Genomic DNA, 13,658 nt, shown 5'->3' on the forward strand with positions numbered 1-13,658 from the left:
TATTTATCTCCTTCCTCAGGTTTGGGAAGCTTCCTGCCCTTTTCTCCTAGTTCTCTGACACTGCATGTATTGGTCCACTTATTCGTGTCCCATAAGTCTCTTAGGCCTTCTACACTCTTTGTCATTCTTTTTTCTTTTTGTTCCTGACTCAGTAATTTCAAGTGACTTGTCTTCAAACTCACTGATTCTTTCTTCTACTTGGTTAATTCTGTTGTTGAACCCCCTAGAGAAACTTTCAATTTAGCTATTGTATTCTTCAGCTCCACAATTTGGTCCTTTTTTATACTTCCTCTTTGTTGATATTTACATTTTGTTCATGCATCATTTTCACAATTGCAGTTAGTTCTCTATGCTCTCTTGTAGCATACTGAGTTTAAGACAATTAATTTGAATTTTTAGGTAATTCACAGATCTCAGCTTCTTTAGGGTCAGTTTCTGGATATTTATTTTGTTCCTATGACGAGGCCATTATTTCCCTGTTTCTTCATGTGCCTCATTATTTTTTGCTGAGATTTGGGCATTTGAAAAAACTGCCACCTCTCCCAGTCTTTATGGACTGACTTCATACAGGGAAAGACCTTCACCAATCATGCTGGCTAGAGATTCTGAGAGCCTCTAAATCTTTTCTGGGGATGTGTCTCCTCTGAGGTTGTGCATGTAATTTCCCAATTAGAGAGTTTTCTCAGTTTCTCTTTCCAGAGCTTGTAACCTCTTTTTCCCTCTGGCATCTGTCTGTGGGACTGTAGGTTCTCTGGCACTGCAACAAGCAGCTGAACTCTCATTTGTTCTCAGTGGCCCCAGGTGTGCCAAGTATGCCAGTCAGGTGAGACAAACTAGTCCCTTGGGCAGCTTCTCAAAAAGCCAGAACGTAGGGCACACGCTCCACTCTTCTATTACCTTCCTGACAAAGAAGTCTTGAGTTTGGCATTTACTACCAATTGTGCTAAGGTACACTTGTGGGAATGGCTATTGTGAGTGAAATGAAGCAGCCTCCTTACCCATTTCAATGCAACTGTTCTCAGCTTTGTGCCTGCCTGGCTTACTGCAACTTCTTAACTGGTTTCTGGAGTCATAAAGGTTTTTTTGGACCATATATTGTTAAGGCAGTGTCTCCGAGGGGAAATAGGTTTGCGGCTTCCTTTCCACCATCTTGCTGGCATCACTCCTCTTATGTTTGCCTGGGCACCCCATTTGCGGCTGACTTCTGACATGGCGGCAGTCCTGTGGGACTGAGTCCTTCACTTGTGGGGTCTGTGCTAACTTCAGGTAGTGTCAGAAATGAAATGAATCGCAGAACACCCACTTGGTGTCAGAAAATTGGAGAACTGCTTGGTATCAGGAAAAAACAACATGGAGATATATATATTCCTTATGATAAAAATGGAAAGGTGTGGAGATGATCAGTCTTAATTATAGTTACAGACTGTCTTTTCTCTGTAAAATTTCTTAGCACACTTTCTTGCCACATCGATCAATGTCTGTAATCACATCTTGGGGCAAAACTTCTCCATTGATTGTTTAAAACACCATCACTATAAAACTTTGTTTTTAAAAAGTATTATTGGTCTTCAGTCAACAAGCTTAGTATTTAGCTATAGCCAAATACCTGGCAAAGAAGATCTAAAAAGAGATATAAATAGTTACAAGGAAGCACTAAATCACATCAGGTATTATTTTAAAGTTTAACTGATACAGAAGAGGGAGAATGAAGTAACTGGTACGTGACTTACAGTAGGTCACTGGGGGGAATTGTGTAATAAAGCCTCTTGGTTGTAATAAAATTTGCTGCTGTAACACAGCACAGCACAACACAACACCACCTCTGGGGTGGAAGACAGCCCGCCACCACTGACCTATGTGATGAGGGAAAGAGAGGAAGCAAGGCAGGTGCACACATGGCTTCCTCTCACATGACAGGCCAGAACCTGGAAACAGAGCCCCTGCTGGTGCAAACGATGCTCTCTGGTTAGGGAGCTGTACACCCAATGAACACCTGCTACTAGGGGAAAGTCAGCAGTCTCCCCAGAAGGGCACCTGCTGGCCCCCAGGCTCCGCAGAACTAAGGTGAACACCGTTACACACACCGTTCTTACTATCTCAAAACACCTCCCAGTTCCTTTTGCCTCCACGCTCCATCTGGGTTAAGATGATGCGGATGATCACATGCTGTTCTTAATGTCGTCTCCTTGACCATAAAAGCATGACTCATTTCATCATGGAATGAGATAAAGGACCAAACTAGACAATTAATTTATGTGAAAGCATGAAAAGCTATACAAATGCACACTTGTTAATTAACAAAATGTAAGCCTAGGAAGAATACAAATGAGCTCTAGCACCCTGCCATTTATTTCCAAGTTTAGCAATTAAGACTTCCTACTTGTACCTGAAATCACAACAAGTGCCACACTGCAAACCTCTAATGAATCCAGTTGCCTTAGAATTAGAAGAGACTTCAAAGATCCTTTAGTCTAAACCAGGGGTCAGCCAAGAACGGCCCAGCCCTGTTTGTGTAAATACAGTTCTATGGAACACAGCCACACTTGTTCACTTACACACGTCATAGCTGTTTGCACAGGACAGGTGCAAAGTTGAGCAGCTGTGATGGAGACCGTATAGCCTGCACAGCAATTCCTGCTCTAAACCTCTCACTGAGAACAGGGATTCTGGAGAGGGAATAACTAACTCATCTGCCCCTCGTCACACAATTAGTGACAGGTGGGCCCAGGTCTGCCTGCTGACACCGGGCTACCTACTCCTTTTCCACTGGTCCCAGTTCATTCATCAGCTGCCGTGTAAGTTCTGAAATGGATAGCCAGGTCCTTGCAGTTTTTCACAAATGATGAGCCCTTCAGCTCCTCCCCCCAGCACCGCACCTGCGCGGCTTGTCCATCAGGATGTGCGACGCTGTCCCCAAGTCACACGTCCACAGTCAACTCGTTAAGCTGCTCCCAAAGCCACAGTGCCCTGGGCTTCCCTACTGCTCAGAGGTGACACCTTCGTCCTGATCACTCCGACTGTCCTTCAGCCTTTGACCTTCACCTCCAAAGGTAAGAGCTCTCTTCCATCGGCTTTGGCAAGCTCACTTCTTCCCGCTTGTCCTGATACTAATCCATCTAGAATTCAGGCTCTTGTTTCACGTCCGAACTCCTACACCAGAATCCTGTTTTAAATGCACCTGGCCTCTAATCCCTCCTCCTCAGACAAGTATTTCCTGTCAAATAGCATGAAGCCCTGACTCAAAGGCCCTCAATATTTGTCTAAAAGGTGAAGTCTGAAACTCTTAATGGGGCTTCCTAACCTCCCGTGCCAGTTAAATTGGTTTGTTCTCTATCCCCCAAACCTCTTTTGGATCCAAAGCTACGCCATTTCCCCCCTTTCTCACTGTCTTTCCTCAAGAACCGGCTTAAAATCTACCTGCTCTTCCTCCAATAATTAAGTTGAAAAGGAGGTGAATAAAGAAAAGGGTGCGTGTATGTGTGACAGCTCTGCTTTTCTCACAATGTTCTAGTACTTTTCACTTGCTAATTCACCAGAGAACCATCTATCTCCCATAGTAAGACTTCGATAAATACACTCATTATTACAATACTTAAGCACAGAAAAAAGTAAAAGTATCCTAGGGTGTTTGTTTTGTTGAAATTTGAGCCAAGACACGATTTTATCAATGCTTTTTAAGGCACTAACTTTTGAAGCCCTAGAATTTTTTGAATATAAAATATGAATGTTTGGAAAGTGAAGAAAAATATCACAAATTTATGATAAACTGTAAGGTAAGAGAAAGAGGGTAGCAAAACAAAACAAAAAAAAAACACCAAACCTCAAGAGAAACCCGGATTCAAATTCCTATTAGTGGCTACATAACTCTGCACAAGTTTTTTAGCTACCTTAAGCTCCTCAAATGTAAAATAGAGTTGATTCTCGTTATTCAAGGCAGCTGCGCTGTAAAAGTTGCCACGGACAATGAATCAGCAAATACTGAATCACTGCTCTTACAGGAAATACGGGGTCAGGTTCCTGTGAGCCTCTGTCACATTTTCATCAATCATTCAATACATAACCTTGTTTTGTGTGTGTTTCTGGATAAAGACACTTTATTTAATATGTATTGTATAGTCATTAACGTTGACCTCACGCCTAAACAAAGCTCATCTAACATGCATCTTCTCCTTAAGGTACATCACAATCTTCTGTGATGCAATTTTTAAATGAGTAGCAATTTTTAAAGAATATTCTAAGTCGTATGACCTTAAGCTCTAGTAAAATCAGTAAAAGTGAATCTTATGAATTAGGATTTTAAACTCTTAGGAATAACAATTTCAATCTAAATGCTTAATATTAGCATTGACGGGTGAACATTACACAGAGTAGTGTGCTGGGGCCTGGGGCCTGAGACAGACACCAAGCCTTAACCATTTCCATCCTCAAGTGGCCACTGTGCTAACACGACAGGGTGGGGGACCTTGGAATTCAACCACCTCATGCCTAGAGAGGTTCACAGGCCCAGGCACGTACAAGTATCCACAAACCTGAGATGAGCTGATCTGAATCTGGGGGAAAAGTCCGGAACTATGCCATCCAATTCACTAACCAGCAGCTAAACACAGTTGCCAGGGAGCTGGAACCAGGCTAGCATGACTGAGGAAACGCATTTTAAATTATTTATGTACCAATTCAAAAAAAGACACTCAATTCAGTTATCAGAAAACTTTTATGTATGTTCAGAACAACTTGGATAAAACAATCTACTTTTTCAACTGCAAATTTTATAAAATCTAAATACTGACCACGTATTTCTGAGGAAAAGTGAGTATACAAATTGACATGTGCTAGTAAATGTAAAATACACACTAGATTTCAAAGACTTAGTACGAAAAAAAGTGAAAGTAAAGTAACTCCTTAACAAATTTGTATATTGGCTACATATTGATATAATTAATATTTTGGATATATTTAATTTAGAATATTGCATTGAAATTAATTTCACCTTTTTAAAAAACACTTTTAATGTGGCTACCAGAAAATTTCTGCACTGTATTTCTATTGGACTGTGCTACTATGTCTCATAAACAGTTGAGAAACTTCAGGCCTCCTTTGAGATGCCTTAAGTGAATCTAGAGGGAAGGAGTATTTTACCTCTGATCTTTTATCTTCTCTTCCTCCCCTTTCCTCAACTAACCGTCTGCTTTTATTTGATGAAAGGAGTTTTGCGGACTAAACATCAGATTTATCATGGGAATGTCCAATAAGACTAACCTCACAAAGAAGTATCTACCTAGTCCCAAATGAGCCTGTATCCAGGAAGAAATCAGATCTTCTAGGCTAGATGACTCCCACTCATCCTTCCAGGCCGGTGAAAAGAAAACCGATGCTGCAATTCCTTCCCTGATGACCCATTTAACCCCCTCAGCACTTTACACACAACCCCAATTCCCACATCTGGTGGTGCTGACAATCCTGAGCCCAGTCCCTCCACTCCACAAGCACGGAGAGGTGCGCACGGCTGCACCTCCAGCCCTTTCTTGGCATTAGGGTCACAGCAGTGGACACTGAATCCTTCTCTGTGGAGCCTTTGGACTAGAATCTAGATGACTCTTAAGAAGACAGTTAAGTGCTCTCTAAACGCTATCAAATCAGTAAGATGCAGGAGGTCGGTGTCACTGGTAGGAGTGCAGCTGGGCTGACGCTGGGATCACTGTCACTGCCACCCTCAAATCTCCTGTCCATCTGCAGCCTCCCCACCCCTACCCCGGCCGGGCCACATGGGCAGCAAGAAGATTCCAGAGCTGCTGACAAAGATTCTCAGGGTCAAGACTCATTGACATTGATCAGAAACAGGGCACAAGGGAGCCTGACTCCATTCTGGTCAAGTAGAGAGTCTCTGTCACCACCTAGTAGTAGCTGTCACCCTCCTGCTTTGTGACTGGTTTACACATCTGGCAAATGGTGGCACTAACCCAGTCAAGGGCTTTTAGCAGTGTCTAAGGACAACAGACAATACACGGTAGAGTAGCTTCACCTTATCCCAATTTCACAGATTAAAAGCAAACCTGAGGGCTTCCCTGGTGGCGCAGTGGTTGAGAGTCCGCCTGCCGAGGCAGGGGGCACGGGTTCGTGTCCCGGTCCGGGAAGATCCCACAGGCCGCGGAGCAGCTGGGCCCGTGAGCCATGGCCGCTGAGCCTGCGCATCCGGAGCCTGTGCTCCGCAACGGGAGAGGCCCGCGTACCGCAAAAAAAAAACAAAAACAAAAACCAAAACAAACCTGAAGCTTGTCTGCATAGGGGGGCCTGCACAAGGGCATCTGGCTAACAAGCAGCAGGGGTGGGACTCAACCAAGGCATATGGATATGGACACCAGTGACAACGTCCATATCTGAACCACCATGCTGTATCTGCACACAAATGCAGTTATTTTGACTCCAGTTTAACCCATCTAGTGACACGGTAACAGGACTGATGGGGAAGACTTTAGAAGTCTTTGTTTAGGCTTATAAGCATAGGAAAAGCTATTTAATATCGTCCACGAGGGAAACACAAATTAAAACCACATTAAGGTAGTACTTTTCACCCATCAGATCTAAAACTCTGCAGACATACTGCATTGTATCATACCGGCCAGCCCATCCTGAAAGCCAGTTGCATACATGGCTGCTTGACGCATACATTCATGCAACCTCTTTGGGAGGGCAGTTTCGAGACATCTATCAAAATTACAAAGGGAGATTTTCTGATGATGCCTATTCTAACCAGTGTGAGGTGATACCTCATTGTAGTTTTGATTTGCATTTCTCTAGTAATTAGTGATGTTCAGTAGCTTTTCATGTGCCTCGTGGCCAACTGTAGGTCTTCTTTGGAGAAATGTCTATTTAGGTCTTCCGCCCATTTTTTGATTGGGTTGTTTGTATTTCTGATATTGAGCTCTATGAGCTGTTTATATATTTTGGAGATAAATCCTTTGTCCATTGACTTGTTTGCAAATATTTTCTCCCATTCTGAGGGTTGTCTTTTGGTCTTGTTTATAGTTTCCTTTGCTGTACAAAAGCTCTTAAGTTTCATTAGGTCCCATTTGTTTATTTTTGTTTTTATTTCCATTACTCTAGGAGGTAGGTCAAAAAAGATCTTGCTGTGGTTTATGTCAAAGAGTGTTTTTCCTATGTTTCCCTGTAAGAGTTTTATAACTGGTCTTACATTTACGTCTTTCACCCATTTTGAGTTTATTTTTGTGTATGGTGTTAGGGAGTGTTCTAATTTCATTCTTTTACACGTAGCTGTCCAGTTTTCCCAGCACCACTTATTGAAGAGACTGTCTTTTCTCCATTATATATCCTTGCCTCCTTTGTCATAGATTAGTTGACCATAGGTGTGGGGGTTTACCTCTGGGCTTTCTATCCTGTTCCATTGATCTATATTTCTGTTTTTGTGCCAGTACCATACTGTCTTGATTACTGTAGCTTTGTAGTACAGTCTGAAGTTAGGGAGTCTGATTCCTCCAGCTCCGTTTTTTTTTTTTCTCTCAAAACTGCTTTGGCTATTCGGGGTCTTTGGTGTCTCCATACAAGTGCTGGAGAGGGTGTGGAGAAAAGGGAACCCTCTTGCACTCTTAGTGGGAATATAAATTGATACAGCCACTATGGAGAACAGTATGGAGGTTCCTTAAGAAACTAAAAATAGAATTACCATATGACCCAGCAATCCCACTACTGGGCATATGCCCAGAGAAAACCATAATTCAAAAAGACACATGGGGCTTCCCTGGTGGCACAATGGTTAAGAATCTGCCTGCCAATGAAGGGGACATGGGTTCGAGCCCTGGTCCGGGAAGATCCCACATGCCGCGGAGCAACTAAGCCCGTGTGCCACAACTACGGAGCCTGCACTCTAGAGCCCACGGGCCACAACTACTGAAGCCCGCGTGCCGCAGTGAAGAGTAGTCCCCACTCACTGCAACTAGAGAAAGCCCCCACACAGCAACAAAGACCCAATACAGCCAAAAATAAATAAAATAAAATTAATTAGTTTTAAAAAAAAAGCTTTAAAAGAAAAAAAAAGACACACGTACCCCAATGTTCACTGCAGCACTATTTACAATAGCCAGGTCATGGAAGCAACCAAAATGCCCATCGACAGATGATGGATAAAGAAGATGTGGTACATATATACAGTGGAATATTACTCAGCCATAAAAAGGAACGAAATTGGGTCATTTGTAGAGACATGGATGGACCTAGAGGCTGTCATACAGAGTGAAATAAGTCAGAAAGAGAAAAACAAATTATCGCATATTAACACATGTATGTGGAATTTAGAAAAATGGTACAGATGAACTGGTTTGCAAGGCAGAAATAGACATAGATGTAGAGAACAAACGCATGGACACCAAGGGGGGAAAGCAGGGGGAGGGGGTATGAATTGGGAGATTGGGATTGACATGTACACACTAATATTTATAAAACAGATAACTAATAAGAAAAAGAAGAAAAATAAACTAATAAATGATAAATGTTTTATTAAAAACAAAATTACAAAGGGAGGTCCCCTTGGACTCAGCAGCTCCACTTCTAGACATCTATTGTCAGATATGTGAAATGATTTATGCTCATGTTTGTAATAGAAAGAGACTACAAATAACCTCCTAAAGGTCACCAATAGAGGTCTGGCATTTAAAGTCTATATATCCATACCAGGAAATACCATACAACACTGAAACACACACAAATACTGTGAAGAATAAAGAAGCTCTTCACATAACAATCGGATCCAAAACGTATTGCTAAGTAGAAAAAGCAAGGGGTAAGCGTCTTAAAGTTGTTAATTAAAGCCCAGTCTATCCTCAAAGCCCATGCTCCTCCCAGTATATCACCCCCAAGAAAGAGTGTGAGGCCTTAGAGCATTTACTTCCTCAACTAAAGCGCTCCCATAAACCTTCAAGCATCTACTTCACTCCTTTCTTCCCATCACCATAAAGCAAACTTAAACAGAGCTCTCACAGTACCCCACAAGACAGATTCGGTGTCATCTCAACTAAGACTTACTACCCCTTGGTTCTTCCTATCTTCAGAGCAGAGTAAAAAGCACCTGAAATGTTCCCTGATTTTTTTTTTTTGGAATGCCTACAGAATATGTCTAAGCCTTTTAAAATTTTAACACGAAAATATGCCAAAAACGCCATGAGTTTTGTTTTTAAGGACATTAAAGTACAGCTAGCTAAGTCCCAGTGCAGTGCAGCTCAAAGCAAGTGAAGGCCGGCCCAAACCTCGGCACGTGGGTCTCATTGCAGACCCCCATTTCCTTCTCACGGCTCACAGACCCCGGAGCAGGGCCTAAAGAAGACTCAACAACTCCATATCCACCAGAAGGAGCCCAATTAGATTTAATAATACACAGGCTTAAAGATGATTTTTTTCAGCTGCAGTGCTAAGACAGGAAGTGCTCCATGGTACACATATTATTTATCAAGGGAACAATTCAAAGTGCAGAAGAATGTTTGTAGTCGGAAAACAAATGTATGATTTTAAACATACATTTATGTATATGCATAAATGCTTCATGGATAGCTATATAAAAAAAGGTAACAATACTTCCCACTGGAAAGAGGAAGAAGTTAAGACCTGGCAATTAATATCCAGAAATCTTTTACCATATGCATAGCAGATTTTTTTTTTTTTTTAATTAGACTCATTAAAACTTGCAAGTCTCTCTTTTTTAAATGATTACAATAAATGGTTCACCTTAAAACCCCACTGTTATACTTTAATAAAAAATAGATGTGTATTCATGACAAAAAAGGCCAATTGCCTAAAGAAATGCTCAGAGAAATTTATTTTCTATAATGTTAAAGCTACTTTAGTACAGTCAAGTGTTCCTTAAATCCAAGTAATAACTGAATGCCTCACATTTCAAACTTATTAGAACCTAACATTAAGCTATTTTTTCTTTTTTAAAAAACAACACAGATTACAGCCATGTGACCTGATTTTCAAGTAGGTCGAACAGACCAGATTTGAATACAAACTAAATGCCCTTCTAGAATAAGACAAAGTGTACTCTGAGCCTACATGTTTAATATGAGCGGGCTGACAGGGGTGGAGGGGTGCAGGGGTGGTGGCGGGCCGCCTGAGACTGAAAACGAAACAGAATGAGACTGTCTTTCTAATGAGACACAATTTAACAGATCCATTAAATTATTCTCGTATGAATTCCTACCTCTTTCAACTTTAAAATAAAATTTTGCCAGCAGAAGTTTTATGGTAGACTTGTCGCGAACTTTAAAGTTTAATGCTAAGAGAAGCTGGCTTTGGGATAAAGATCAATCTACTTGATGAAATGAACTAAATTCAGAGTATGACTGACTTGTCACAAAAAGTCTGCTTTTCTATAGCAAAGTTTTCAACACATCAAGCGATAGATACAAAGTAACACAGAAGCTGCAGTCAGAACTCACTCCTAGAAGATAATACAGGATAAAATCCAGATGACTTCGGGCGTGCCGATGGCTTTGGGGAAGCACCACCAAAGACATGACCTATGAAAGAAATAACCGATAACCTGGACTTCATTAAAATTAAAAACTTCTGCTCTGTGAAACATAATGTTAAGAAAATGAAAAGACAAGCCACAGACTGGGAGAAAATATTTGGAAAAGACATCTGATAAAGGACTGTTATCCAAAGTACACAAAGAACTCTTAAAACTCAACAATAAGGAGAAAAAGCAACTCAGTTAAAAAATGGGGCAAAAAAAATCTGACCAGACATCTCACCAAAGAAGACATACAGATGGCAAATGAGCAATAAAGATGCTCCACATCACATGTCATCAGGGAAACGCAAATTAAACGAGATACCACTACACACCTATTAGAATGACCACAATCCAGAACACTGATAACGAATGCTGGAATGCAAGGACAGGAAGCAAGAGGAACTCTCATTTATTGCTGGTGGGCATGCAGATTGGTACAGTCACTTTGGAGACAGTCTGGTTTCTTACAGAACAAAACATACTCTTAGCCTATGATGCAGGAATCACACTCCTTGGTATTTATCCAAGTGAGTTAAAAACTGATGTCCACACAAAACCCTGCACATGATGTTTTATAGCAGTTTTATATACAACTGCCAAAACTTGGAAGCAACCAAGATGCCCTTCTGTAGGTGAACAGGTAAACTGGTACATGCAGACGATGGAATATTATTCAGCGTTAAAAAGCAATGAATTACCAAGCTGTGAAAAGACAGGGAGGACCCTTAAATATACTGCTCAGTGAGTAAGAGAAACCAATCTATAAAAGCTGCATATTTTATGATTCAACTCTGACATTCTGGAGAAGACAAAACTACGGAGACTAAAAAGATCAGCGGCTGTGGGGCTGTAGGAAGGGGTGAACGGGCAGCACAGAGGGTTTTTCGGGCAGTGAACCTCCTCTGTATGGCACTATAATGGTGAGTTCATGTCATTACACATTTGTTCAGACCCACAGAACGAACACCAAGAGGGAACCCTAATGTAAATTGTGGACTCTGGGCGATAATGATGTGTCCGTGGAGGTTCACTGGTTGTTAACAAATGGGATTTTGCTAGTATCAGGGGGAGGCTGTGTCTGTATGGGGACAGGGGGTATATGAGAACTCTGCATTTTCCACTCAATTGCTGGGTACCTAAAAATAAAAACGATTATAAAGACTAATGGTGGAGTCTAGGAAGTATATATGTGGGTGTTCAATCTCCTATCCTTCCAACTTCTCCCTGTTAGTAATTTAACTTAAGAGGAAAAAATGTGTTTTAGGATTCATTAGGAGAAATAGAAGCTGAACATAGGAAGAATCAATTTAAAAATTTTAAGCGTTTGTTCAGAAACAACAAATATTGCTTATGGTTGACCAGTAAACTTAATTACAAAATTAAATAACTCTGTAACCACACTTAAACTGCATATAAATTGTCAACATTATACTTAAGAAAGCTGCTGTTTAAAGTAACCATAAAGGGCTTCCCTGATGGCACAGTGGTTAAGAATCCACCTGCCAATGCAGGGGACACGGGTTGCAGCCCTGGTCCAGGAAGATCCCACATGCTACGGAACAGCTAAGCCCGTGCGCTACAACTACTGAGCCTGCGCCCTAGAGCCCGTGAGCCACAACTACTGAGCCCGCGTGCCTAGAGCCCGTGCTCTGCAACAAGAGAAGCCACCGCGATGAGAAGCCCACGCACCCCAACGAAGAGTAGCCCCTGCTCGCCACAACTAGAGAAAGCCCGCGTGCAGCAATGAAGACCCAACGCAGCCCAAAATAAATAAATTTATAAAAATAAACTAACCATAAAATTTTGAAATTAAAAAAATAAATAGTAAGGTGAGCAATAATACCACCAAAACTCGATTTCTGAAAGACACTTCAGATAGGGACCATATTTAAATGCTTAATCAAGGGCATTTAACTCCTATTAAGAAATGTCTTATCAAGATGAGACAACTTCAGTTCCAAGGGAAGTTATTTAGTACCAACTGGGAAAGAAACAATCTGGTGAACTATTTACAAGTCCTGAGAAGAAAGATACAGATCCCCATTAACTTCCTTTACAGGCCACCAGCAACAGGCGAGTTTCCAAACATTTAACAAACAAGAAACTGTATGACCACCGTCATTTTAAAAATAAAATAAAGAGCTGAATTTCACTGCACATGGAAAGGAACGCTGCGTTGGGGGTGAGGTGGAGGGAAGCATTTGTAGCGCAGACAGGATCCACCTGGGATCCTTTTTAATTAAAAAATTCTAAACATTCCAGGCACATCTCTGAACTTGTAAGGCCAGTGTCTTTCTGTATAAAGGACATCTGCCTTCTTCCTCCAGCCAAAGGTTTAAACATAGGTGAAGGCCTGTTGCTTATCCAAACAAGTATTTAGCACACTTAGCGCGCTGCTTTGGCCCCCACCGGTCCAGGCCTTGCCCGTGAGTCCGCCCCGGCGTGGCGCGGTCCCGGACTCGCCGCGCAGAGGACGGCCCGGGCACCAACCACTCGGCAGGCAGGTCCCCGTCCGCAGCAAGGCCACGGCCCGAGGTTACTGGGTGCGCGCCCTGTGCCCTACCACCTCCGGGGACTGCCCGCCGTCCCGAACCCGCGCGAGGGGGGCGGCGGGGCGCGGGGTTCAGTCACTCCTAACGTGGGGGGTCACCACGAGCCACGCGGTGGCCCCCGGACCAACCTCGGTTTCCTAACGGGCCGCGCGGCGCGGGCCTCACCTGCGCACCCCACCTGTGCGCCTCTCCAACCGCGCAGCGCAGGCCTCACCTACTCCCTCCCCGACCCGCGCCCTCCCCGACCCGCGCCCCCTCACCTGCGCGGCGGCGGCGGCGGCGGCGGGGGCGACGGAGGGCGGCGGCCCCGCCCGCAGGCCATCCTCCTCCTCGGGGGGCTCGTCCAGGAGCACCCGGCTCCGGCCCAGCTTCCACATGCTCCCGGGCGGGGGCCGGCGTCCGTACGTCCGTGCGTCCGTGCGCGCCCCTCCTCGGCCGGCCCGCAGCGCGGACGCACCGGCTGCGGCTCCTGCAGGACCGGACGCAGCCAGTGGGGCCGGGCGGGGCCGGGCTGTGGGGCGGGCCCACCTCCAGGACCCGGCCCTCCCCACCCCCGCCCCGGCCCCTCCCGGACCGGACCCGGT

The 13,658-nt window shown here is 43.5% G+C and overlaps 1 protein-coding gene across 1 annotated transcript in view; it reads right to left on the reverse strand.

Annotated features, from left to right (window-relative positions):
- TDRP (testis development related protein) overlaps nt 1-13,658 on the reverse strand; it is a 129,423-nt gene that overhangs the window by 42,856 nt on the left and 72,909 nt on the right. Inside the window, exon 3 of the mRNA XM_081221063.1 lies at nt 13,335-13,543. Within this exon, the coding sequence (XP_081077189.1) occupies nt 13,335-13,543 (209 nt within the window). The remainder of the gene's footprint in view (nt 1-13,334; nt 13,544-13,658) is intronic.

The sequence above is a fragment of the Mesoplodon bidens genome, assembly GCF_964165515.1.
Source record: "Mesoplodon bidens genome assembly, chromosome: 20".
NCBI lineage: Eukaryota > Metazoa > Chordata > Mammalia > Artiodactyla > Ziphiidae > Mesoplodon > Mesoplodon bidens.